This window comes from Apiospora phragmitis (genome assembly GCF_038363925.1).
Source record: "Apiospora phragmitis strain CBS 135458 chromosome Unknown utg000006l:1.0-5683423.0:1.0-5690449.0, whole genome shotgun sequence".
Lineage (NCBI taxonomy): Eukaryota > Fungi > Ascomycota > Sordariomycetes > Amphisphaeriales > Apiosporaceae > Apiospora > Apiospora phragmitis.
Genome location: NW_027117404.1, coordinates 4359376 through 4385430, shown reverse-complemented (window position 1 = coordinate 4385430; position 26055 = coordinate 4359376). Strand labels below are relative to the sequence as shown.

The 26055-nt window shown below is 54.7% G+C and overlaps 12 protein-coding genes across 12 annotated transcripts; 2 read left to right on the top strand and 10 right to left on the bottom strand.

Moving 5' to 3' along the window:
- Window positions 1-510: 510 nt before the first annotated feature.
- Window positions 511-1368, bottom strand: PG994_006567 (uncharacterized protein; the record flags this gene model as incomplete). Its single annotated transcript, XM_066857976.1, has 1 exon — window positions 511-1368. One exon carries the CDS (start codon window positions 1366-1368, stop codon window positions 511-513), a length of 858 nt encoding a protein of 285 aa, XP_066717245.1.
- Window positions 1369-2045: 677 nt separating this feature from the next.
- On the bottom strand, window positions 2046-3023 carry PG994_006566 (putative endoglucanase IV precursor; the record flags this gene model as incomplete). The annotated part of the gene is made up of 1 exon (XM_066857975.1): window positions 2046-3023. The coding sequence occupies one exon, from the start codon at window positions 3021-3023 to the stop codon at window positions 2046-2048; it is 978 nt and encodes a 325-aa protein (XP_066717244.1).
- Window positions 3024-4974: 1951 nt separating this feature from the next.
- PG994_006565 (uncharacterized protein) lies at window positions 4975-6221 on the top strand (the record flags this gene model as incomplete). The annotated part of the gene is made up of 2 exons (XM_066857974.1): window positions 4975-5145; window positions 5208-6221. The coding sequence occupies 2 exons, from the start codon at window positions 4975-4977 to the stop codon at window positions 6219-6221; spliced, it is 1185 nt and encodes a 394-aa protein (XP_066717243.1).
- A 400-nt stretch (window positions 6222-6621) lies between these two features.
- PG994_006564 (uncharacterized protein) lies at window positions 6622-7327 on the bottom strand (the record flags this gene model as incomplete). Its single annotated transcript, XM_066857973.1, has 2 exons — window positions 6622-6863; window positions 6973-7327. The coding sequence occupies 2 exons, from the start codon at window positions 7325-7327 to the stop codon at window positions 6622-6624; spliced, it is 597 nt and encodes a 198-aa protein (XP_066717242.1).
- Window positions 7328-8315: 988 nt separating this feature from the next.
- On the bottom strand, window positions 8316-8813 carry PG994_006563 (uncharacterized protein; the record flags this gene model as incomplete). Its single annotated transcript, XM_066857972.1, has 1 exon — window positions 8316-8813. One exon carries the CDS (start codon window positions 8811-8813, stop codon window positions 8316-8318), a length of 498 nt encoding a protein of 165 aa, XP_066717241.1.
- Window positions 8814-9287: 474 nt separating this feature from the next.
- On the bottom strand, window positions 9288-9815 carry PG994_006562 (uncharacterized protein; the record flags this gene model as incomplete). Its single annotated transcript, XM_066857971.1, has 1 exon — window positions 9288-9815. The coding sequence occupies one exon, from the start codon at window positions 9813-9815 to the stop codon at window positions 9288-9290; it is 528 nt and encodes a 175-aa protein (XP_066717240.1).
- Window positions 9816-10400: 585 nt separating this feature from the next.
- Window positions 10401-11922, bottom strand: PG994_006561 (uncharacterized protein; the record flags this gene model as incomplete). Its single annotated transcript, XM_066857970.1, has 2 exons — window positions 10401-11600; window positions 11689-11922. 2 exons carry the CDS (start codon window positions 11920-11922, stop codon window positions 10401-10403), a joined length of 1434 nt encoding a protein of 477 aa, XP_066717239.1.
- Window positions 11923-15028: 3106 nt separating this feature from the next.
- On the bottom strand, window positions 15029-16006 carry PG994_006560 (uncharacterized protein; the record flags this gene model as incomplete). Its single annotated transcript, XM_066857969.1, has 1 exon — window positions 15029-16006. One exon carries the CDS (start codon window positions 16004-16006, stop codon window positions 15029-15031), a length of 978 nt encoding a protein of 325 aa, XP_066717238.1.
- A 1871-nt stretch (window positions 16007-17877) lies between these two features.
- On the bottom strand, window positions 17878-19493 carry PG994_006559 (uncharacterized protein; the record flags this gene model as incomplete). Its single annotated transcript, XM_066857968.1, has 6 exons — window positions 17878-18289; window positions 18368-18463; window positions 18530-18906; window positions 18974-19047; window positions 19105-19131; window positions 19292-19493. The coding sequence occupies 6 exons, from the start codon at window positions 19491-19493 to the stop codon at window positions 17878-17880; spliced, it is 1188 nt and encodes a 395-aa protein (XP_066717237.1).
- Window positions 19494-21437: 1944 nt separating this feature from the next.
- On the top strand, window positions 21438-23310 carry PG994_006558 (uncharacterized protein; the record flags this gene model as incomplete). The annotated part of the gene is made up of 6 exons (XM_066857967.1): window positions 21438-21533; window positions 21602-21860; window positions 21937-22181; window positions 22222-22311; window positions 22421-22719; window positions 22785-23310. The coding sequence occupies 6 exons, from the start codon at window positions 21438-21440 to the stop codon at window positions 23308-23310; spliced, it is 1515 nt and encodes a 504-aa protein (XP_066717236.1).
- Window positions 23311-23479: 169 nt separating this feature from the next.
- On the bottom strand, window positions 23480-24538 carry PG994_006557 (uncharacterized protein; the record flags this gene model as incomplete). The annotated part of the gene is made up of 1 exon (XM_066857966.1): window positions 23480-24538. One exon carries the CDS (start codon window positions 24536-24538, stop codon window positions 23480-23482), a length of 1059 nt encoding a protein of 352 aa, XP_066717235.1.
- A 707-nt stretch (window positions 24539-25245) lies between these two features.
- PG994_006556 (type I iterative PKS) lies at window positions 25246-25698 on the bottom strand (the record flags this gene model as incomplete). Its single annotated transcript, XM_066857965.1, has 1 exon — window positions 25246-25698. One exon carries the CDS (start codon window positions 25696-25698, stop codon window positions 25246-25248), a length of 453 nt encoding a protein of 150 aa, XP_066717234.1.
- Between the last annotated feature and the right edge of the window lie 357 nt (window positions 25699-26055).

Below are 26055 nucleotides of genomic sequence, written 5' to 3'. Positions count from 1 at the left end.
TTCTGAGCTTTGGAGACTCACTCTCGAATATCATGGAACGTGCGGAAGTACCTAGGGACACTTTGAGGGTGCTTGCGGATACTGGGCCTTGGCTCAAACGACATGTGTATAGATCGCGAACCTTAGAAGAGGATTCGTACATAGATTCGTTGCAGCGTTGAATCTCTTGAGGGTCATGTATGGTGGGCAGCCTGTCTTTTCTAGTCCACCCAATTCGCACGAGGTTTTACGGAGCAGGCCTTGGGGCATCAGCGTAAACGATAATAAGCGATAACGACAACGCCTCGCAGGTTGAGTCACTGTTGGGTCAGACGTCACCCATTGCTCCGGTTTTCAGTCTATACTATTGCCTCACTTGACTACCTCGAGACCTCTCGGAACATGTCAGACCTTCACCAATCCTTGGCCACCTTGCTCAACCGCAAGTCGTACATAAACCATCGCAAATCCTCATTATCCTCGCGACGCAGGAAACACACCTCATTCCGTCGGGTCAATCCGAAATGGATACTACTCCTGCTTGAACTGCTGGAAGAAAGCCCAGCTCTCATCGGCCGAGAACGTGGTGCTGCTCCCCTTGTCCATGGGCTGGGGCGTGTGGGGCCCGTCGAAGGCGACAAAAGTCGTAGGGTACTTGCAGCCATCATACACGGTCTTGATGTGGGTTCCGGAGCCCTTGGCTGGCTCGGGCGCCGTCTTCTGGGTGCACCCGTTGTTGGCGACGAACTGGTCGCGCATCTGCCGGCCCAGCGCGAAGGGCAGCACCTGGTCGCTGACGCCGTGCTGGTTGTACCACGCGATGGGGTCCGTGCCGCCGGTGCAGCCAGACATGGGCCCGCCCGAGAGCACGGCGACGGCGCGGAAGGCCCTGGCGCGCGCGCACGCGATGGCGTACGACATGGACGCGCCGTAACTAAATCCCGTCGAGTACCGGTGCGCCGTGTCGATGCACAGGTCGGCCTCGACCGCGCCGATCATGGCGTCCGTGAAGGCCAGGTCCTCGCCGCCCGCGTTGCCCCAGCCCTGGTTCAGGCCGTTGGGCGCGACGTAGACGGCTGTGTTATCCGCGTCGAGCGCCGGCAGGCCGTACCACGGCAGGTACCCGCCCGTGCCCGCGACCACCTGCGAGGCCTGCCCGCCGAGCGCGTGGAACGTGAAGATCAGCTTGTAGGGCCGCGTGTTGTTGTACGCCGGCGGCAGCTTGATGTAGTACTGCCGCTGCTTGTTGTTCACCGTCAGGCTGTACGGCGACGTGCCCGTCAGCGTTGGCTCCTTGCCGCAGCCGGCCGAAGCCGCGGCGGAGGCAGTTTGGGCGAGCAGGGAGGCGGACACCGCCACGAGGGCGAGCAGACTCTTGAGGGGGGCCATGATTTGTCTTGGACCAAGTGAAGAGTCGTCCGAGTGGCACAATGTGTCGAGATCCGTTGGGTTGGAATACAGCAAATCAGTTCCTATCGTCGTCGTTCGCCATCTCATATATATACACACTGAAGGCGTCATCTATATGAGTATATCTCCGGTAGACAGCTGCGGCAAAGTTGCATTCGATAGGGAGGTAGGGGGGTTTGCCGATTGGTCATGACGGGGTCCCGCCGTCCAGATTTGGCGAAAGGAGCCAAACTTGGGACACCCCGGGTAATGATGCGGCAACCTCACGCGCACCATGTGAACGGGTTGTCAATCTGCACCCCGCATGGACAGGGGCGAGGGCTAAGTCGGCTCAATAAGTAATATGTAACGTTATGGGAGTTTCGGTAGCATCCCGCTGCATTGCACCTGAGATAGAGTGCGATGCGTAGTGCAACGGCATGCTACATCGGCTCTGATGAGAAGACGCCAAATCTGACAGGCCTACTACTGCTCATGGTGGGCTGCGGGCCCCTGCCGCATTGGGCGGCTCACCATAATCGAGCTGCGCAGTTCTCACAGCAAACGATATATACAATCCGGGTAAAAACGGTAAGCTATGTACACGAATCATGTCTTCTGTCCCACTGGCGAGAGCCACAGGATATGGGGTTCAAGTTACGACCCGCACAGGTGCTCTAGAAACCCTGCCCTTGGTGATACCAACGACGGCCCATGACTCGTGAGTGGCCCTTCGCATCATTCGCTACGGCCGCTTTTGTGGCCGAGGCGATCACATTGTCCCTGGGAGCATAAGCTTTGTGGGCGAAGTCATCGGCCGTGATGGGCGTTCCCGATGCCGTGGGAACTGGGTGGCTGAGTGATGCTGTCACCGCATCACTGATCAGAGTCGGCCCCGGAATCGGGTAGTTCTGGACCCCCGTGGTGATGTTGAGCCGGACGCCAGGGTCGCTCGCCCGGTACAGACTCTCTCCGGGAGTTCCGGCGGGGACTTCGGTTCCCTCAGAGCCCTGGATCTCGAGGTTGAAGCATTGCGGGTAGTTCTGGATGCCGTCTGAGTAGGACGCGTTGTGCAGCGCAATGATCTCTGTTCGCAGGACGTAGAACCCAGGCTTGATCCGAGGTGGGATCTCCACGACCCACGAGTTGTTATTGGCGATGAGCTGGTCGCTAGCCCAGTACCCGAAGGACGGCGCGCCACTGCCATCCTTCTGTTTCGACGCCGGCGTCACCAGTCCGGCCTGGCTGATCTTGAAGAACTTGAGCTGAGTCTTGTCGACGGTCTCGCAGCCCGACTCGCCGCAGTCGGCCAGGTAGTCCAGAACGGGCCCCCGGTGGTTCTGCGGCCACCCGTTCCACTGGACGTGGATCTGGCCTCCGGCCTTGACGGGGGCATGGCCGTGGCCGTTGGCGCCGCCGCGGTGGCAGATGATGTCGGGGCCCTCGTAGCTTGTCTGGTTGACGTAGCCTTGGTCCTCGGCCGTGGTCGACCAGGCCGTCAGGAGGGCCGGATTCTGATAACCGGGCAGCGGACGGAAGCCCTGGTAGGAACGGCCATCGATGTTGATGTTAGAGACGAAACTGTGCGCAGAGACCACGGATGCTCCTGCACTGGCCAGAGCTGCGAGTAGCTGGAGGGGAGTGAACGGGGACATGATGAGGTCGTTAGAAAGCCAATACAGGCCAAAACGTAGAGCTGAATAGAACGAGAGGGAACTGCACTAGGGTAGATAATGTAGGGCTCTTCAAGGCCATACGCGAATAAACGATGTACACGCACACGGAAGATATAAGAGCCAACAACCCGGTTGTAAACGTTGGCAGATGAAGGATCAACGACAAAAGCAACGAAACATTTTAACCTACCCTCTCGTGCAACGATGGGCCGACAACATAATTAAGCCACCTGTGCGAAGGTGTCTCATGAACCCTGGAATGGGGCCTGCTGAGGACGAGAGGCCATTTTGCCTAATGGCCTCATCTATATGAAAGCGGGCTGTTGGCCGTTCGTCAGCACGCTAGCCAGCGCAGATCCCGTATTGCTTGCGGTAATGGGGGCCTTGAAGTTCTCATGGGATGGATGTAGCTGCATCGGCATATTGCGGCCCCCGGGCCTTCGCAGATGGAGAGCTCCATGATCGTCATGGCTTGGGCACGTTTCCGGTGAATTGACCGACTTGCTTTTGATATGTACCGTGGCGCGAGTCGGACAGGAACAGAGACAGCGAGGATCTACAGGAGTATCTGGCCGTCGGATCGCATCTTCTCGTAGCCCGCCGTCAAGTCGGCCGAGTCTTTGTCTTGGCAGCATAGTCCACATTTCAACGATTTCTCCATGGTGAAAATCGGGACTGAATGATGGGTCCTTCCTTTGAGATCGTGAAGCATGCTGCATGCCTAACTTGGCCAAGAGAAGTTGAAGACCTAGCTAACGACGGAAGTCGTACTGATCCCCAAACCAGGATTGCGCCAGATGCAAGATGCACCAAGACATTGGCGACTGTCCCGACCCAAGGCATTGCATTGCGTAAACGGTGGCCAGAGAGGAGGTGTAGGGGTCCGGTAAATGAAGGTCAATCTATTCGAGATGCCGTCGCATGCCAGTTGGCTGTGGAAGTGCCGGTTTTACGTTTGGTCCTACAGGGGGGTTCCTGACAGGTGCAGTCCCCTCTTGGTGGTTCGCGGGTCCCTCCTCCGCAACCTCTTTCTGGGGGCAGATCGACTAACCTAGAAGATCATCGTCAGTGGTTGATTGGATTGACTCGCCCGAATATGTATGCCCCCAAGGGTCTTGTCTTACATTAGGTAAGTTCTGACCCCCATGTGGCATATTCCATCCGCTGCTGTGGCTGCCATTGAATAATGCGGAACATCTCCAGTGGGCATTCAGTGGCATTATTTTTGTGGCTTAAACTGCCCCAACCTCAGCTGTCAGCTTCTAGCGCCCGTTCGCTGCTATGGCTGTTTCTTCTAGCGCCCCTAGGTGCCCAAAGCCCGCCCGAAAAAACGCGCCTCACGCAGGCGTGCCAGGGCGTTTGCGCGGGAGGAAAGCAAGCGAAGGAGAAAGTAATAAAAAAATAGGGCGGGCGGGAAGAGCGCCCCCTTCTGGCCAATGACAGCGGTTTGACGTCAATTGTTGACATTTTGGCAGTCGCATGGAGCTCTCCCCAGCTAGACGCGTCCAGGCCGCTAAGGCGAGAGAGCTCCAGTTCTCCAGTTTGGTTGCAGTTGCTGCTGCTGCTTCCTGGTTGTACGTCAACTCTGCCTGCACTTGCACTTTGCGATTGAAGTTCTTGAGGGGACAAGACAGAAAAAAAATCTCGTAGTCGTGCGCGTCTGCCTATTTTCGTTCCGTATCTCGACTTCCATGACAATTGCATCCCACCAGACTCAACCATAGAGACACTATTTCCAACCATCTTTCAATTAAAACTAGCCCCTCGTATCACCTCTGTCTGGCTCTCTTCCAATCTGAGACCTGATTCTCCTTCAACTTATACAGGGTTGGACAATTGGATGCACGCGGCAGCGCAATCAGCAGCCGAATCGATCTGATCTCACAGCCCAATCCCGGAAGCAAACCAACAAACGGGAACACAGTCAGCCATGTCTTCTTCCGGCTGGTCTTGGGATCCGGCCCGCCCTCTAGGCGACAGGGACGTCAATGTCCTGTGGCCGAGCTTGATGCCGACGGCTCAGAACTCTGCCAACGGCATCAACAACGCTACCAACGGCACAAACGGCATCAACGGCCATCATCATTCCTTCTCCGCACCCGTGCGTCTTGAATCACATCCCTTGCTCCCCAAATGTCTCACTGACACGCACCTCCAAAACAGCCACCGCCCCAGCCCTATCTCGAAAACGGCAATGAAAACGAATCTGCCGTGACTCAATCTCCCAATGGCGCCAAGCCGGTAGAAAGCCCCCAGAGCCCCGACTCCGACTCCAAGCCAACCAAGGCTTCCGCCTCTAGAAAGCGCAAATCCGATGCCGTCGTCATCGAGGAACCCAGCCCCGAAGACCTCCCCGAAATCCCCGACGATGACCCGCGTCTCGAGGAGATCGACCAGTCATGCAATCAGATCCGAAGCAAGATTCGCCGCTTCATTGATTCGGGTGTCATGAAGGTCGGCGAGTTCCAGAACGCCATCGATGTCTCGGCTGCTTCCTATCGTCGCTTCATGAACCAGACGGGCGTCCACCAGGGAGAGGGGTCCGATGCGTACTTGAACGCGTGCCGCTTCTTCAAGAAGCGCGAGCTGCAGGGCTTGAAGGCCGTCCCACCCAAGAAGAAGTCGCGATCCTCGATAGGAGGCAAGGATGCCGGCAAGACGGACAAGCAAAAGGCCGCCGAGGCCGTCGACATGGGCGATATCAAGCTCGAAGGCGAGGACGAAGGCGACGTGCCTGTCTACGAAACCTGCGATGAGTTGCGCAAGAAGATTCGTGCATTCCTGAAGAAGGACGGGGTCACACAGGCAGCTCTCTGCCGTGCCATCAGCGCATGTCTCCCGGACGACCAAGTCGTGCAGGCCCGACAGCTGAATACCTTCATGGGCAAGAATGGGCCTACCGTGGGAAATCATAGCCCTGCGTTCTACGGCGGCTACGTCTTCTTTGAGAAGCTGCGCATCAAGGAGGACAAGCCCAAGAGCAAATTCCGCCTCGAGATGGAGGACATCTTCGGTCCTGGGCGAGGTGGAAGGAAGAAGTCGCTTAGCCACCGGTCAGATGGCAAGCCTGGATTCGAGACCAAGACAGACCTCAATGCTCCCGTGTGGATGAAAGACAACGAACGCCTGAGCGAGGACAAGTATGGACAGCAGCACCTCATTACAGTGGGACGGTAAAAGGTAAGTGATTTTTCGCTCACGGCGCAATCGGGTTATGGGTGTTATAAGTGTCGAAAAAGCGTTTAAGCGCGCATGTGCTATTGTTGCTCAACTTCTTTATTGTACGATACCTGCACGGATATCTCTGCTTTAGACGATATACATGGGTCAGAATGTTATTTCAGCGCAATATGGCCATCTCACATCTTTAGTGTTGTCTACCACTCTGGCTGGGCCACACCAGACCGGGTCGGAAAATTCAAAGCGTGCTGTTCAGAACCTGTCCTCCTGGGAGAAACCCCAATAGTTATACATTCCATGTGTGTATGATGCAGATGCAATGTGGTTAACCGTCCGCCCTCTTGGTAAGAGGAGTTTGAACCTAACCGGTCTAATAACAAATCCCCGTAGCCCAGGATCAGTCGAAGTAGGACGTCTTGCTGTCCGGGTGGGCCCCGGGCATAGGAGTCGCGGGCAGGGCGCGCAGGCCAACCATGAAACCCATGTTGCTGAGGACGCGCATTTGGCGGTCATGCGGTACGGCCTCGGTCGAGACGCAGCCTACATTCGCGGCGCCGTCGAAGCCGCAGCACGTCCAGTTGTACCGGCCCGTGACGGAGCCGTCGACGTTGATGGAGTCGGGGAAGAAGATGGCCTCGCCTGTGCGTGTGGGGATGCGTGAGACGAAGGGTCAATGAGCGAAGTATGGGAGGCAAGATCAAGTAGGTAGGTTAGGGTTGATTGCAACCGGCAGAGGAAGAGTACTTACCCGTGTGGTAGACAAACTTGCCGTCCTTGTCGCGGTATTGCTCGAGGCCCCCGTCGTCGGTGCCACCTATGGCCAGCTCGCCGACATCAGCCGACGCCACTTTGGGCAGCGGCGTCGACAGCTGGAGCCGCATGTACCGGGCGCCGCCGCCGCCGCCGCCGCCGGACTGCTGCTGCGGCTGCGCCAGGTCTTTTGCTTGCTCTTGCTCGGCGTGGTTGCGCTCGAGGATCGACAGGGCCAGTCGGTGGGCCGAGGCTAGTAGCGTCTTGCTCTTGTCCTGGCCCGCCAGCTTGAGGATCAGCTCCCGCAGGTCGCCTTCGCTTAGCTTCGCCAGGTCGGCGGTGATGGAGGTCATGGTGTGTTGATGGATGGGGCTTGATATACTTTCAGGTGTGGAAATGGAAGGATCTAGTGACTAGAATAGGCTCATGCGGTGCCGGTCCTTCAATGTGAGATCTTTTGTTGTTGCTCGGGTGTGGTTTTGGTTGGTGAGATATCTTACCGTCAAGTTGAGCAATGGAGGACACGGGGGTTGGAAAGGGCTTGCGCTTCGGGACACGCAATTACGGTCAATATAACGGCATGCTAATGGAACTTGATGAGTCCAATACTTGTAGACACCATAGAGATTGATACTGCTTGTGTCATGCCTCGAGACAGAACCCATACGTAGATTGGGAAGAACTGCACAATTGGCACCTCTCTTTCGTGCGCTCGCCATACACGATCCTAAGAAACCCGTCATCAGTAAGCTGGGCAATCCGAGTTGGTATTTTTTTTCGCGGAGTATGGTGAACTTCACTGCTATTAATCGATTCTGTGCGCGTTATGGTTTGCCCACCATGACAAGACATCTGCTGGGCTTGAATCGAAAATAAACAACCAGCCAGCAAATGCGCTTCGATGCCAATATCCCTTATTACCGTAAACTCCAAAAGAACCTAATCAAATCCAAACGCCCGAGCCTATGTCCGTTCAAGAGATACGACTCCGAATCCACCACGCTGCGCTTCCAATGCCGTCAAGGGAGGCACTTGTTATGACCCGTCTCGAGTACTGACGAACTCAAGCAGTCTTCATCATCCCCAGGTGCTGAATTCCCCTTCTATCATGAGACATGGCCAGTCTTTCCATGTAAAGCTCGCGGAGCTTGGGGTTTTCCTGCTTGCTGTTATGCCGAAGGTTGTCGTCGCAGCCCTTCCTAGTAAGACCGCCTCGGCATTGCGCTGTCAGATGGCATAGGTGTCCCTGGGTCAGGACACACGGTACTTTGCGATGCAAGGGGACCAATTCGGGGAGAGACCGCCACAACAGGTCCAACGGAAGCCGTGGGAGAACAGCTTTCAGCCGTTTTCATTATCCCAGTCGCTGGGGGCTGATCCATCGCCCAGGATATTCCAGATCAGGGCACTGGGATCCAGAACCGTATGTCCTATGGCAGTACTGGTTAGATAAACGTAAATGATACTGAAACCTTGTTTGAGCATACCTGGGTGGAACTTGCATGCCCTGTCTGCGTTGTCGATGGCCGTAAACCAGAAGTCACAATTCTCGCATTTCTGGCGCGTGTATGGAGTTGTAAACACAGAACTCGTGCGTCTTGAGTGCTTACTTGATTCTCCTGCACTGTGGTTCTGGGCACCTGGATTGGGCTGCACGGAGCTAGAAGACGGCTTCGATTGCTGAGGTTCGGTAGATCTCGTTGCCTCTTCTCTGGGAAGCAGCTTAATATGCTTGATAACTGATTCCTTGTTTTTGGGATCGAGACACAATCCCAACAAGACTTGCCGAAGCTCGGTAGCTTCGAGCTGGCATATTTTCTCAAAGAGTTCTTGTTCCATGTTGTACGAGTCCTTGACCGACAATTTGTTGTTGTGAAGATGGTGGGAATGGGCAGGTAAATGGAAGCTGTCACTTTCTTGGTATTCCCAAGCGAATCGGTGACATGAAAGTATGGGTGACAGAAAAGCATTTGGGTAGATGCAGTTGATGATGTAGATAACAGTATGTCCCCACCATCTTCCACTTCTCCGTCACCTGATATCCACGGTCACTAGAACCTTATCGGATAACTTGATCAAGAGGAAACTACGAGTAATCCTCAATGGACCGCAAATCGAGCCTGTCATGAAGTTAAGCACAGTATATCATGTCTCCCTAGCCGTATATGTATTTCGCCGAAAGATCAACCCACCATTTTGAGGACAGGCCGAGACGACCAATACTTGTAAATTAATCTGAGGACACCAAATTCGGCGCTGCCGCTCACCGGAAGACCCCCCTGTGACGGAGATCCGCCCTGTTATTCGTGGCAATCAGAAGCTGCTGACGGTCGTGGCAGCATCGCTTGTAGTATCGAAACTAGCCAGGGATCGTCCATCACCTGGCACCCATGTCCGCCCTGTAGAGGCGATTGATGCAATATCGTCGTCTCGGCCACTTCGATACATTTCAAGGATGGACCGACGCCGCCTTGAATCTTCCGCCTGAGCAAGTGCGTTGTTGTATTCCTCCTCCAGCCTCACCAAGCTTTTCAGCACCCTATCTCGATGCCAGTGGCAAGGGGTCGACCGGATGTACGCAACCATCTTGAAGAACACATCATGATCCCACTCCCCCAAGCCCCCAATGATCCGTTCGCCGTAGCTGGCCATGTACGCCTTCGGGCTCTCCATCGTGCGATGTTCCAGCCGCTTTAGACAGAGGTCGAGAGAGCCTGGCTGCTTGGTGCCGACACAGTATTCAAACCCGGCCATGGGAGCCAGGGTCTCCGCGATCATCAAATCTATGATCAAGTGGCGGACGCGGCGCTTGCAGTCGTCGGCGGCGAGTCTGACTCCCATCGGGTTTCATTGTGAGACTACTCGCTCGAAGCCTCCACCCACAATATACTTTGAGTGCTTAGTCAATTGGATAATGAGGAGGGTCTCCCTCTCCAGGAAGTAAGTTCACGGCGCGACATATGTATATCAGGATTGCCAATGCCCACCGCCGAGCAGGCTCCTTCTTATTTCTAGCGACATGCGATTTGGGTTCTATATATGCACGGATAAGGAGACTTAAGCGGCTCTTCAAATCCATCTACCAGGGACGTGGGACGATCTGCAACAAAGTGCCATCTGGACCGACTGATTGGGCAGCTGGGGTCCCCTGAAGTGGCATAGCCGCCACCACTATTTGCACAGTGGTTGTTCCACGCGAGGATCTACGCTCAATTGATTGCAAAGACGCCTCACGATCCTCTGGCTGCACCCTCTCCTTGCTTTTTGGGCCCTCAATGCATCCATATTCTTCTGCATATTTAAGGTTTACAACACCGTGCGTACGAGCATATTGGGTATCCATAGTTAATATAATTGAATAGTGTGGTATCTAAATATCATCAAGTCATGCCCAAACGTGTCGCTTCCATGCCAGACCTCCCAAGATCATCGACTGCCTTTAGCACGGCCCTTCGCATTCTTCTGGACTGACCAGGCCCGTTTTATGTGAATGCCAAGAGATGGTTGCCTCCGAAGATCTGTTTCCGTTTCCGGCTTGTCGTCCGTCGCGTCGCTCGCTACACTGTCCCGCGACGGCCCAGCGCTGATCTCCGTCCGCACGCCCGGCGTCAGGCAGATTTTGTCCATGTGAAAGGACTGCGTTCTGCTGTGTTGGAGAGGGCTGTACGTCGACAGCGGGGATGTCGGTTGCGAAAACGGAGATATGAGCATGGTTGTCGTCGTCGGTGACGGTTCTGGGTTTCCTGCTGCTGCTGTTACGCTTTTGCCTTGTTGGGAATGGGTCGCCCGGCTGGTGCCGAACATGTCGTGCAGCGTCAATTGCTCCTCGCTCCCTTCGAAATTTGTCTCTTGCGCCGGACGCGACGTCGTCGACCGTCTTCCCTTGGACTGCAGCTTGTACACCTCGCGCCGCCCGAACCTGGACGACTGGTGGCTCGGGGCCGTCCGCTCCGAGGGGTGGCCGCGCGAGAACCCGAGCCTGGGGGCCACGCGCCGGAGCAGTGGCCGCAGCGTCATCAGGCAGGGGCAGGTGAGGCCGGCGGTCAGCTCGGCCAGGGTCCAGGACGCCGTGACGGCCGAGGTATACGTCACGTCCTGCGCCGAGGGCAGCAGCACGAGGCGGAGGATGGAGACGACGCAGGCGAAGGAGCCGACGGCGAACATGGCCAGGGTGGCCACCTTCTGGGCCGTGCCCATGTTCAGCTGCAGGACGACGGGGATCGGCAGGATCAGGATGACGAAGTCGGTGATGAAGTTGCCGACGCTCGCGACCAGGCCGGTCGAGAAGTTGCACGTGAAGTTCGGGATCGTCTTGTCCCAGAAGGCCGAGACTGGGTAGCACGAGAAGGCGAGGAGGCAGATGGAGATGAGCGCCCACAGCACGGAGAGGGCCATGATGGCCATGTACGGGATCTTGTACTCGTCGATGAGGTGGACGAGGCGGTAGTATTGGAAGAGAAGGGTGAGCTTGATGAAGAGCAGGTTCGCGTGGTAGAGCACCTGCGTCGCGTACAGCAGCTTGAAGAAAATCACGACGGTTTCTAGGCCAGGCAAGTCCCAGCCGTGGGCGCCCATGCCGGAATGGGTATGCGCTATCGTGACGGCGCAGTTCGCATAGACGAAGACCTGTTGGCGACGATGTTAGAACATGTCGCAATCCCGTGACTTAAGGCCGATGGGAATGAGGGAGAGTGTGTGCGCGTGCATGTCTTACCAAAGAAACAATGGCAAACGTGTCGTCCATACCGCCTTCGCCGCGCATTATGTAGCGCCGGGTATACAGCCTCAGCGACACGGCCACGGATGACAAGGCAATGCACAGGGCGGCGACGGAGATGGGCAGTCTAGCCATGTTGTCGTGAGGCAGACGCGCCCACGCAGCCGCCCATTCCTCTGGGCTCATGCCATCGGCGGCCGGCATGAAGGGTGTTGTCATCGGCGGCGGCATGGTGCTTTGCTGCTGCGCCGCACTGTGGCATTCAGGTCCACATTAAGATCTATAAGCGATATGCAGGCCGTTGAGAATGAGTGGATGAGAGTGAGTGAGAGAGAAAAAGCAAAACATAAAAAAGACATTGATGGGATGGGAAGGGGTTGGGCCAAGCCTCTTTGTCCCCACGACGCGGTACTGCTACAGATCTAAGGCGATGCGACAGAACCCACTCCCCTGTAATCTTGTTTATCTCTTATCTGAAATCAGACGGGCGCTGCCAACGCCTGTGCGGGAAATCATGATGGATTGACGGCTGATGAAGGCTGCAACGCTGAACGGCAGCTGCGGCAGAGTCGAGCAGCAGGATCCAATCAACAGGCCCGGCGGACCAGACAAACCAGATTAGACCACGTTCGGATCGTGACCCCGTGGCACCCAGGGGGAGCGTGGGAGGGTGCTTCCTGATAGGCATCTATTTCCGTACACGGACCCGACCCTTTCCGAATTTCGTGGCCACGATCGTAGATTGTCTGTTGTGCAGCTGGCAGCTGTGCAGCATTGCAGGGCGGCAGGGATGGGCTAAGCGAGCCTAGGTGGGCACTGGGAACTTTTCTGTTGTGGGCACAAAGACGGGACGATCTAACGCCCTGGATTGATTGATCATCAATGCCGGCCACCCTTGTCGCTAGATTAAGTAGGACTTTATCTATCTGGCTTCCCCCAACTTTTGTTTTTGTTCTCTAAAACTTGCCCTTGCTGCGCGGAGTCCAAAAATAATGTTTCCATTGCCGGCCGGGAGAATAGTCTTCTTGTTATCATACCACATCATATGTATTGGAGTCTCGTTGACACGGCGGCTGAATGATGGTACCATGATCGTGTGGTGTCTCTGCGACAGAAGGGGAAAACCGCCCACTGACTCGCGTCACGACCGGCGACGAATATACTACTACAGGAGAGCTCACTCGCCGTTGGCCCACCACTAGAAAGATTCGGTGTTCTGCGGCCCTTAGCCGGTCAAATCCATGATATTTTCCAACTTTTGCCTCGTGAGGCTATACTCTGCGGCAAGCTGGCAAGGTTATTGCAGCTAACATCGGTCCCGACTGGGTATGCGTGACATGAACCATCCGCGCTTTGACTTGGACTCTTACCCGACAGGTCTCCGCTAAAGCAGCAAATGCGCTGCTTTCGTCGTGGTCAATGTGGCGCAGAACTTGGAAGTCGTAGTATACCAGGTAAAGTTGGAACTTGAAGTCCCGCACTTGGAAATCGGCTTTCCATAGGTGTCGCCAGCATCGACATGGAATATCCTATAATCAGCACGAGCGTGAAACGAGTAGACACGTCTTGGGACCGTTGAGTGTATTGTCCTATTGGCTGTGCAATCCCTTCCTTGGTGGTACAAGCGGCATGGTAATTTCCATGCTCCTGGATAATTCCACGGATAATTAGGCCATGTGGCCTCTGTATCGGCCAAAGCATGCTGGTGGAAGGGTTTAATACTGCCTCTGTACTGAATTTGTTCGAATACGACATCGTCAACCTCGACGTCTCAATCCTTACCCTAGCTACTTATGCAGCTCTGTGGTAAGAATTTCTTCTTTGTTCCCTCTTATCCCAATGTGTATTGGGAGTGCTGGGTACGCTGCTGCTGCAATGAGGACAGGGCTACCGTCACCGGTCTTCTTGGTGTATATGGGGCACACCGTAGAAGGTTTCTCCTTTACTACTCTCTCTCGTTTACTGAGTGAGCACCCCTTGGTATTCACCTTACTATTCTATCCGCCTCCATGCCACAATATTGCTCAGTCGATTACGGCAGCCGCTTGACTTATAATTGTAAGAGGAGCAATACTCACTCCGAGATTCCACCGGGCCCGACTATGATAGCACCCATATATTTGATGTTGTATCATGGCCACTAGATACGGCAGTTTAGCCACTCTTCAAGATGCCGTGAGGGCCTGGGACCATGCGACTTGTCTCTAACTCTTCGAATTAAACAAGTTTACTAGCCCTGCAGGAATTCGGTGGTTGCTGGCCTGGTAGTCGACTTGATCGTAGAACATGCAGAAAGGGCATTTCTTAGTTTTTTCTATGTTAGGAGAGCCGGACTAAATTTCAATGTATAGGCTAGAAAATTGCAGTACTCTGGACAAATATCACGATCGCGGTCATTTAAGCTGGAGACAAGTTTGATGAATACTAGGGCTTTACCGAAGCTCCGTTATCAGAAAGCAAAAGACCAATAGCGCCACGGGTCGCCGTGAAGCTACAGTGAAGCCACGGCGAAGTCACTACCTTGCTTTGTAAAGTTAGTCCCAATAGGGACCTGAAAGGAATCGTCGCGAGGAAGCAGAAGGTTGGCCTTGGGTGGCAACTATCAATTTCTTAAAGAACCCATTAGTTAGTTACTAGCAACACTCCGCCGCAGGCGGCTACGAAAGCTTTTAAAAACTTAGCGGTGTCGAAATATCCAAAGGGGGCGTACATTATCATTATTCTCTTTCTTTTCCCCCTCGCCGCAAACCTTCCTCGTTCTTCGCCGGAAGCCTCACGAGTACACCAGCACACGGGCAGGGCGCGGAACTAACCTTAGAAGGGGAGCACCGCCGTCAACAATCTGGTCCGGTGCAGTCTTGGGGCGCTGGGCGTGCCCGTGGTGGAGATCATGGTGACGAGATTTGGGCCCGTCCCCACGTTCACGGGATTGGCTTTGATGATCACGTTCATGGCCTCACCCCTCGCAGTGGTGAACTGGATTTACGGCCCGGGGTGGAGGGCTGCTAGGATCGAGAGGGAGAAGGCGCACAAAGCAGATACTGCGCAGAATGTCTAATGCAAGAATCAACAAGTTTCACATGAACATATCGTGTTTCTTATCAAAACATGTTGATATTATTTTCAAAAGTCTAACAAACACCCCCCTTGGCGACACATCACCTCCCAACGAAAAAGGATAGACCCCCAATCTCCATTGGCAGTGTCCAGTGAAGGGAAAACCTTTCGTTCATTCCCAACGGAAAAGTGAAAGTCCACACCGCAGAAAATCCCGTGTATACTTGACAATTATTCCAATCTAGGCGACCCATGGGCCACTGGTGTATCCGCGTACTGGTTAATCAGTTGTTCCCATGATGATGTCAAAAGCACGGTGCCCCTTTGCCGAGTAGTTGGCAACAAAGTTGTCCCCAAAGGGCTGCATGAAGGTGTCTAGTGTGGCCGCCGTGTTAGTTACTATAATAGCTCCTTGTGTATGGCGATAAAATAGAGTCTTACCATATGTAGTCTGCGGCTTGCTCCCACACAGCCAGACAAATGTCTGGTTGACGCCCTCGCGGAACCCGGCCCGGGGGTACTCGGCGACGACGGCGGCGTACTCGGCCTCGGTGACGCCGTGCGTGGGCCCCTCAAAGTCCATCCAGATTCCGTGGCCGACCACCTGGACCTCGGGCTCCTTGTACTGGAAGATGGTTTCGGTCGCGTGGAGGGCGATGGAGTCCCAGACCAACTGGGTGCGTCGGTGGCCCCATGGTCGTGTCGCTGCTGCTGCTGCTCCGGCTGCATCTGCGACGTGATCGTCGCCGCTGGCATTTCCATGGTAATGCTGCAAGAACTCGCGCGAGGCGATGGCGCCGTCGACCTCGAAGCGGCGGTCGGGGCTGATGAACGGAGAACTCGGGGTCTGGTCCCAGCCGAGATCGTGCAGCAGGGCGGCGACAGCTTGGACTTCGATATCAAAGTCCCCTGAAACACCATCCACCGGGACGGTGGCGTTGGTACTATTGTTGCCGCTGCTGCCCTCCTGCTGCTGAAGGCTGTGCTGCCAGATCAGAGTACCGAAGAGCCATCCACGCATGACGTGGTTGTAGACGAAGTCGCTCGCATGCTCGCGGGCATATGCCTGGGCGGCTCGGACGACGGGTGTGTCGATGACTGTCACGCCCGCGATCGTGCGGTTGGGGTAGGAGGATGAATTGTCCTGGCCAGTAGAGCTCGAAGAATGCAGCGATGCGAATGGTACCTGCGAGGCAGTAGCAACGAAGCCACCCGAGAGAAGGGTGGGCAGGAGGAAGATCAGCTTGGAGATGGCCATGGTGGGTAGTTCTTTAGCTGCGGATTGGGGATGATGGTGGAGGATTGTTATCTCAACGGTAGCCGGTGCGATCTTATATATACTAAGGCATCATGCAAATGCTTAATAATGTCCTCGCCGGAGACCGCGCCTCATATTTCTAATCAGAACCATGAACTCATGGTGTTGTCGGTTGCCATGATCCTCTTTGGGTGGAACGGAGACCCGTCTTTATGTTGTACGCTCCGAGGTGCATCGGAGTTGTGAGGAAGGGCGTAGTAATCCCAGGAATTGACAAGTAGAACTGTAGCCAACATTTCACGTCCTTTGGAACGACCGAAACATTGGTCATCCACAATAATGTGACTATCAATAATACGACTATGGGAAATGCATTTGCTTTAAACACGTACCAGGGGGCAGATTTGCGACTTCGTTACGTCCAAAAGGGATGTAATTAGTATTACTGGAAGTGTGAGCTCCATTCAAAAGAGTGTGACGGTATTATAAACACCGGTACTTCAAGCGATTCGATCGGCATTGAACTAGACATTCGGAGCCTGGGTGCTCTTCACGTATGCATGTAGTCTGACTGAGTCTTGCAACCTGGGCGTGAATAGTATCGGACGATAGTCTCGACACTGCACCTGATTGACTGCGCCCTTCCTCTTCTATTCATCGGCATTGACGTATAGGAGCACCGCATCTCAGGCTACACACGTGTATCTTGGATAGAAGGTCTCTGAATATTCGAACGTATTCGAAGAAGAAACCAACCACTGAATAGAAGCTGCTTATTTCCCATTTTAGTGAGTGCGTCGACTATTACACAGACCTTCGACGTTGGTCTCAAACTTGTAAGCATATCATCCCTGCTTACAGGAGCTAGTTGCGCTTTGTATTAAAACCACCATTTTATGTTATGTCATCTAGCTGTGCTATGGACTTGACCCCAACAACGGATGACTGTCAATTGCACGACCAATGGACTTGAGTGCACACTTAAATAGGGGTGATATTTGTACCAGGTACGTGTAGTACAATATATATATGCCAGTCTATTCCTTTCGGCTCGGTGCAATGCTAGAGTTTGCTCATCTGATATTCATAATGAGGAGAGACGCAGTGAACAGCAACGTAGCATTCATACTTTTTTCAACTGATCCAACCTGATCCAGAGTCTCAACCATTGCAGTTTTGACCAAGTACTGATCTAGACTAGTATATCTTTCCCCTTTTACGTGGGATGGGACCAGCCTACCCTGGTCTTTTGGTCTGGCAAGCAATGGTGGATCAGGCCAAGAGACAGAAAGACAGGGGGATAATGTCAAGTTCCGACAGGGGCGATTCGAGCCCCAGCTGCAGGGCTGCGAACTCTTGGGTGAGGATGGGGCGAGCCATGAGCACAAAAGTAGACAATATGCTATGCAGGGGAACCTTGCACAAGGAACTTGCATACGACGGTATAAAACATCTTGGTTGGAGCGTCTTGCCGTGTGCACATGTCTCCCCACTCTTTCGGCCATGGACGGCGCGATGCTACTTTGGTATTACTCCGCGGATTATCTGCTATTTTCACACTTCCCGCTCTAACCGTGCAAGCCGTAATCACGTATCTCGTGTTATAGCGATGCAAGACTCGAAGCAATATGGCCCCCAAATACGGAGTAGGTAGGTGTCATCATCCTTTCTTGTAAGCTTATGTTATAAGTTGGACGAGCGGGAACTGTTGTGTCAAATAAAGCGTCGTCTTTTGAGATCAAAGAGTAACCTATACACGGCGAGAACATGGTAATAGCTCTAATAAATTAACAAATGAACCCCCTTAAAAGTTAATCCCTTTCCTATCCACCGACCTGAAGCAAAGTAACCCTACTAGTCATAAGTGACTCTCACCGAATGGGTCTGTATGATGATGGCCTTTTCACTGTCACTCCCATCATGACTTGCTTTCCGCTCATCCCAAGTCGGGTTCGCCGATGATGCACTGTTGGCCGAGGCTTTTGCCGTGTTACCGTAGCTGCCGTCCAGGGGCGACGGCGCCCGGTTGATCGACTGCAGCTCATTTTCGGCCTCGAACCGCTCGTAGGGTTCCGGGGCCGGAAGGTCTGGCGCTTATTGTGGGCGCTGCGGCTCCCCGAGGCGTAGCCCTTGCCGGACGGGCCCTTGCCGGACGGGCCCTTGCCGGACGGGCCCTTGGAGCCGTCCGAGGAGTAGCCGACGAACTTGGGCGCGACGTGGCGGAAGAAGCGCCGGAGCGTCGTCATGTTGCCGCAGATGACCAAGAGGTTCGCTTCAATGATACTGTTTCGGAGATACTTATTATTAATGCCCCCCCCCCACACAGCGAGAGACGAGAAGTGTTTTGATGGAGATACTCACATCCACATGGTGGCAAAGGAGATGGCCCAGCTCTGATCCGGGCTATTAAGCATTCCAGGGAGAATAGCGGTTCGTATGATAGAGGTAACGACGGTTCTGGTTCGAATTGCATCAGTAAACAACTCCCGCTGCTTTGGGTCTCTGGACAGATAAAAAGCTTACGTGGAGCCAATAGCAAAAACGAAGAAAAGACCGATCTTCTGCATCCTGGGCATGTGAAGCTTGATCACCAGGGGGATCGGCAACACAAATAGAATGACATCGGAGACGATATTGGCGACGGCGGTGGCGATGTACAGCGCGGCCTGGTTGATGCATGACCCCTCTGTCTCCAGGACATTCCAGCTCCGGCTCATCGGATTGCAGGAGAAGATGAAGCTGAAGAACAGGCCGATTGTGTAGGACGTGATGAACGCCATGGTCGCCGCGACGCAGTATCGGAAGGACTTCTGGGGCGAGAGGCGGATGTAGACGACCAGCAGAGACAGCTTGGCAAAGCTGCCCGTGAGAGTGTAGATGATGGCGGCTACCCAGACAAGCTGAAAGCGACATTGCCGTGATTAGCCACGTACGGATGGGATGGAAATTGGAACCGCCTCAGCTTACCAGCATGAATTGATTGAACTGACCAATCGATATCTCCCAGTAGTGCACGCCAGCTATTCCTGCGTAGAAAATGTCTTTAAGTTGTTAGATACTAAGTGGTTCGAGAGGTATGCAGTGCCATAATAACGTACAAACGCCGACTAATTGTGTCGCCAGCCCTGTGAGCTAATCGTACCAATCTCCTGTCAGTTTCGGTCGCATATCGAGGAAGGATGGCATGGGGGCATATCTCACCCATGCAAGTAGAATAAAGACTGATAATACTTGTTAGCCATGAATTTCTCGAGTATTTCCGGCTTGTAGTTTAGTGGAACATACCATCATCCAGCTGAAAACTCTTGAGGATGCGAAGCTTGGTGTAGAAGCGTTGTGCCAGAAAGAGGAGCGCCAGGACATTGCCGACGCCAAAACACCAGTATGCCTGAATATTGGCCCGTCTCTGTGGATGTTCGAAGTTGACCACGTATCCTTCCGGCGGTGGCGCGAGGGTGACGATCTGATCAGCCCGAGTCACTGACATGGTTGCTGATTTCCAGTGTCCGTCAAGGTTAGGTCCGGTGGTGAATGGGAGGGGAGCGATGGGGCAGGGAGAACAGACAAAACAAGGCACAGTTATGATGGCGACTCGTCGGGATCTATATGCTTGTACATTTTTAATTCAGTCTATCATATGGAAACAGCTTTCTGCATATGACATGCCATCTCTGAGAAAGGACGTCAGCAGGCTAAGCGATATGAGCAAATGCAAATCGTCTTGCCACTCAAGGCGATTGAGTGAGTGTCGCATCGACCGGAGAAGGAGTGCAACCCAAAAATGCATTGTTTGATTATGAACGCCAACCTTCTACCTCCGCTGGAGACTGCTCTCAGACCTGCCCTTTGCATTCGGCGGAATCATTACGATCAAGGGGTGTGGGGGATCGTCCTTAGACTGTGAAGTATCCACTCCGAGACCTGCGTGCTGCATTCCTGCTTTGGGATGCCATAGTCACAGGCGTGTCGGACACATGCGATCCATACCAATAAGGGCAAGGATCCGATCATGCAAAAGTTCAGGCGGGAGTAAGGTTCCGGCGGCGTAGAAACCATGGTGTTGCAACAAATAGCAAGATATCGGAACATCTATCTAGTCTGCCTGGTGTTCTTGATTAGTAGTAGTCCATAGTCCAGTAAGGGGAAAATCGTGAATGATTCCACAGATAACCAGTAACCTGTGACCCGATATGGAGATACAGAGAAGTAAAGCAGTGACGAAAGCCCTACTGTTGCTTCACCCAGGCCTTCTTCTGTCCAGCTGGGATGATGTGGGCCGTAGGATTGCGGTCTTATCACGATTCTATGAGCTGCAGGCTAATCCTAACCCAAACACTCAGGGGTATCATGGTGTGTTTGCTGCGCCGTACTAGTGAACCAAATGGGCAGACATGGCAGAGGGCTCTGCTAGACCAGGCATGATAGCACCTCCCAGTATTCCACCAAACACCAATGGCTTAGATAGGCTGCCCATATTGTGTTTGAGGTGGGAAAGACAGAGATGACGGGATATAGAAAGAAGTCAGAAGGAGAGTCTTGGGGATAACGGGGCAGACCCATTGATGACCCGGGCCGCCGGCGATTTAATTAGGAGACAGCGCTAAACCCCACAGATTGCGGCACATGCGGGTCGATCCACCCCCGTAGTCCTCTTGAAGAAATTCGGTTCTCGCTGTGCCACGCCAATCAGCCGACTCTTTGCACAGGCGGATATGCGTTCCTGACACGGAGTAGCAGGCTCCGTTGCTCGGCTGCTATGCATGTATGGTAGAGCGGCCGCCTCCGGGGATTCCATTCCGCCCTGGGAGCCTGGTTTGTATGCGCCCTTGAATGTCAAACACACAATGCCCCGATTGGAAGCCCACTATAGATATCCATCTATGATGCTGGCTGTTCTGGGTCAAAACTGGTCTGTGAAACGGGTCCGTAGTCTTTAGCCCGATCAAAGCCATTGCATAGTGTATGGTGCCCCTAGACCTTTGGGAGGATTTCCGATGCGCCTTTCCGAGGCTTCTACAACGCCACTCCATACGTCTGGGACCCCTCCATTGACGTTTGATTTCCGGCGCGTATACCGCTATGACAATGACGCTCCAGCCCGCTGGCCTAGGGCCCAATCGAGTAATATCTTCGTCCATTGGCCCCGTCGGCTGTGCTACGCTCCCATGGAAAGACAAGTGCCAGCGGGCTGGTCATTATGCAGCTTTAATTGCTTACCGTTGCAGTCGACTGCCGCGACCTGCTGCATTCGCTTAATAAATGTTGCATCCCCGCTCGTTTGGTTGAGGAAAAAAGAAGATGTTGTGTTACATCGTCCAACTGCAGCAGACCTGTTGATCACTGCCGATCGCCATTGTCGCTCTCGTACCCTCCCGTCCACCCCGATCCACAGCCATTAAAAAGGAAGAATTTCTTTTTCCGTCCTGTCACTATGAAGAAGTCAAACCAAGCTTTGTTTGGAGCTGCCACCATCACCATGCAGGCAGCCCTCACACACTCCGCCCCAGTCACCCTCAGCAACCAATGCGTGAGCCGTTCCCCTCTCGGATGTTTGACGCACTTGGCTAACTTTGGTTTCTTCTCATTGCCATGTAGTGCAATGCGCTGCAAGAGAGCTGTAAGGATCGCGTCTTCCTTCCCGATGGCGCAACCTATACCGAGAGGCTGGGCACGTACTGGTCCGTCAGTGCCGCCCTAGAGCCGTGGTGCATGGTCATGCCCGCCACGGCCCAGGAAGCATCGGAAGTCATCAAGGTGCTCGTCCAGAACCAGTGTCCCTTCGGCATCCGAGCCGGTGGCCACGGCGCCGACGCCTACTCCAACGCTATAGACAAGGGCGTCACCATCGACTTAGGTAAGCTATCAATCAAGCCTGTCGATCGTCGCATTTTATCGGGCAAAACCCGAACTGACGCTATGAACTTATACAGGTCTTATGAACAAGACCACGTACGACGCCGATCGCAAGATCGTCTCGATCCAGCCCGGCATGCACTGGCAGTCCGTGTACGACACCCTGTCGCCGTTCGGCGTCACCGTGACGGGCGGACGGGCCGGCACCGTCGGCGCCTCCGGGTTCATCTCCGGCGGCGGCAACTCCTTCCACTCGGCCTCGCACGGGTTCGCCGCCGACAACGTCCAGAACTTCGAGGTCGTCCTGGCGGACGGCCGCCTCGTCAACGCCAACGCCGAGGAGAAACCCGGATCTCTGGCAGGCGATGAAGGGCGGGTCCGGCAACTTCGGCCTGATTACGCGCTACGACATGTTCGCCATCGAGTTCCCGGACCCGTCTTCTACTGATATTGTAAGCTGCATGATTAATCTACCCAAATACTCCTTCCAACGTCGGAGAGCCGCTGGAAAACGTAGTTTCGGGTAGTAAAGCACGGATTGCTGACACTCATCTTTGATAGTGGGGTGGTATCGTGATCTACGATGTCGCCGAGCAGGAGGCCGTCATCGACAGCTACGTCAAGTTTGCCGAGAACAGCGGCAAGGACCGAAACAGCACGGCGATCGTCTATTGGGCATACATTCCCGCCCTTGGCGGCATGATGCTAAACATAGCGCTGGAAAACACCATCAACGAGGTCGAACCCGCGGCGTTTGACGACTACCTCAAAACCCCCGGCATCGTCTCCAAGACGCTGAAATCTGCTCCCATGTCCGTAATCACCATGGAGCTCGGCTCGGGACAACCCGCTGGATTCCGGTAAGGCTGCATTCCTTTCTCTCTCACACTCAAACTCGTACGAGCTAGCTCATTCTTTCCTTTAGCAACATCTGGTACACCGGTGCCTACGACAACGACGCGCGCATCATCAAGTTCGCCGTCGAGAAGCACGCCTCCATGGTCGCCGAGCTCGAGAAGGTCCTGTCGGCGGACAGCGAGTTCAACACGCTCTGCATGTTCCAGCCCATCTCGCCCAACATGGTGCGGCACAGCCTGGACCGGGGCGGCAACATCATGGGTCTCGAGGAGCGCGTCTTCGGCAACGCCGAAGGTGTCGGCCCGGGCAAGACGGGCGTCATGTTCCTGGCCACCTTCTCGGTCAAGGGCGCCGCGAACGAGGCCAAGGCCGCCCCGCTCGTCAAGGACTGGCAGGACTCGATCGACGCCTTCGCCGGCGCGCTGGGCCTCAACTGGCACTGGCGCTTCCTCAACTACGCTAACCACAACCAGGACCCGCTCGCCTCCTACGGCGACAGGGCCATCGCGAAGATGCGCGCCGTCTCGGCCAAGTACGACCCCGACCAGGTCTTCCAGAAGCTGAGGATGACTGGCCACAAGCTCCCGGCTTAGAGGGATACTTGCTGTTTCACATATATCGAAGCCTCATCACAATTAGTGGACAAGTATTGGGACGTAACTATTGTATTAGTATAAAATCTATGTAAAACATAACACCTGCCTCCCCTGATCCGTATGACTATTACTAAAACCGTGTGTTGAACTCCCTGTAACTAGTATCTTAGAAGTGGATGTGCGTCTTGGTGACCGGCTTCCCATCCCGGTAAGCGTCCAACACCTCATTGACCTCCGCTGCGCTGAATCCCTTCACATCGAATTGGAGGGGCTTGATCTGGCCGGACTCGAGGTATCCCGGCAGGCGCTCCCAAAATGCCAGGGCCTCGTCATTCTGGTAGATCGACATGCCGATGACGTCGCGCAGCTCGAACACGGCCTCCTTCCCGACGACCTGCGCCTCGTCCACGGGACCCGTCGGCACCAACCGCGCCATGACCCCCTTCTTGCGGCTCGAGAGCGCGTTGAGGCCCAGCGTCTGCCCCGCGGGGTCGTTCACGGTGTCGTACGCGTAGACCAGGTCGTCCCCGACAACAGCGCGGATCCGCGCTAGGACCTCATCGCTCCCGCCGTGGCGGTCCAGCACGTGCGTGGCGCCGTGCGACTTCAGCTCGGCCTCGTCGCCGCCCACGACGACGATGCGGCCCACGCCCGCGAGCCTGGCGACTTGCACGCCGAAGCGGCCGTTTTTGCTGCCGCCGCCGACGATGAGCAGCGTCGTGCCCGCGTAGTCGAAGGCAGCCGCGGCCGCGGCCCAGGGGGCCGGGATGCCCAGCACGCGGTAGAGGGCGACGACGGACGGCATGACGTTGATGGGCAGCGTGGCGGCCTCGTCGTCCGAGACGCCGGCGGGGACCTTGGCCATGGCGCCAACGTTGGCGAGCGCGTACTGCTGCAGGCCGTTCTCGGAGGACTTGGGCTCCGTCCAGCTGCCCATGCGGGCGTGGCTCATGACGCGGTCGCCGACGGTGTAGTCGCTGCTGTTCACGCCCTCGCCGAGCTGGGTGATGGTGCCGACCACGTCGTTGGCGAGGACCTGGGGCAGGCTGCCCTCGGCCACGAACAGGCCGAAGTCGCGCATCTTCTGGTCGTGCGGGTTGAGGCCGGCGACCGAGACTTTGATTTGGACTTGGTTGGGTCCGGGCTGCGGGATGGGCTGGTTGTCGATGAGGACGGCGGGTTTCCCGACCTCGGTCACGACGATGGCCTGCTGTACGTTCGACATGGTGTGATGAAGGGTTATAATGGCTGAACTGTATGGGTTGAGCCTGGTAAACAGTAAGATTTTGTTAAGTATTTCGGTTGGTGTTGGGTGCAATGATTTAGCTTGGAGATGGTGGTTTGATTGATGGTTTCGTTGAGACAGATGTTGGTGAATGCAGCAGTTCCACAACGGCAGCCATGGAATATATATACGTGTTTATCATCATATCATATTGCAGACTGCATCCTTTCCAATGGCCTCGCCTGCACTAGGTGTCGTTATGTTGTGTGTCAGCTTGCCCACCAAAACGCGAGCTTGGTCATCGGCATCGTTCGTGTATATGGAAGTATGGAAGGGTACTATTTGCATGGTCGGTATCAGGCGGATGCCATTGGATAGAGAACCAAGTTCAGGTACAGCTCGTGAAGATTCTATGCATTTGATTGTGTAAACAACTCTGTGTGACACCCCCTTCATGGAGTTACAGGGCTTAGGCTAAGAGCGAAAACGCGAGACTAGCGGCAGTGCTGACGAAGCCAAGAGTACCTCCTAACCGCTCGAGTAGTGCAGCTGAAGTATTAGTAACAGTGCCTTAGCCCTACAGGAATATCGTAAACTTGGCCAATCAGGATGTGGGAAGCTGACAGATTGGAGATAAAGCTGATCTGGATCTAACCGCCTCCCTTCCCCCCCGCATGCCGCATGGATGTCAATATCTTTGGTAATCATCACCAGCAGTTTGTTTTCAGGATGTCAAATGATAATATGCTGCAAGACTTAGCCAACCAGGCGAGTCCGCTGGCAGCAGAGGGCCCACCAAGACAGGCAATAACGCCGGTTAACCGCGCCAATGCGAAGATGGATCCTCCCAATAATAAACGCGCAGCCACGATACCGACCTCCTCAGGGTCGCGCTTACAGATGGGGTTATCTTGTGGGTCCATGATGGGCAGCTTATATTCGAAAGACAGGACGATATGGCTAGGGTTATGGATGTAGGCCCCGCCGATGCCGATGACGGATGCCCGGAACCTCCCAAGATTCGTGTTCTGCAGGTTCCGTGTGCCCGAACCCTCGGCTCGAGCACGGCGTTGTACTTCGTGACGGAAGATTATAGCCACCTGCATCACGCCGGCTATGGGTTGATGACATCCCTCGTCGGATACGTCCCCGGCGAGCATCTGGACCGTGAAGCCCATCAACTTAGCTCTCCCATAGAATCAGGATCGTCGCTCCACTGGCCCGCAGACCAGGAAGGAAGATGGGGTGCTTCGTGTCGTGGGTGGTAATCCACGGGGCACAACCCGCAGAGCGCGAGGGGTATGAAGGGGAATCTAGTGGACCAATTCACTAAACTGTCTTCACAAGCTTGAAGGAGGGAGAGAGGCAGTGATGTTGTAAATGCAGGTTCAGCGAAAGGAGCCGCAACGCCAAAACGCATAGCCTGATAGTGAGAATGATAAGATCCTATCTTGGTGCCTCGGGTATAAGCGCCAAATGGGAAAGAACTTGACGGCCACCCCTCACTTGCCAGGCTG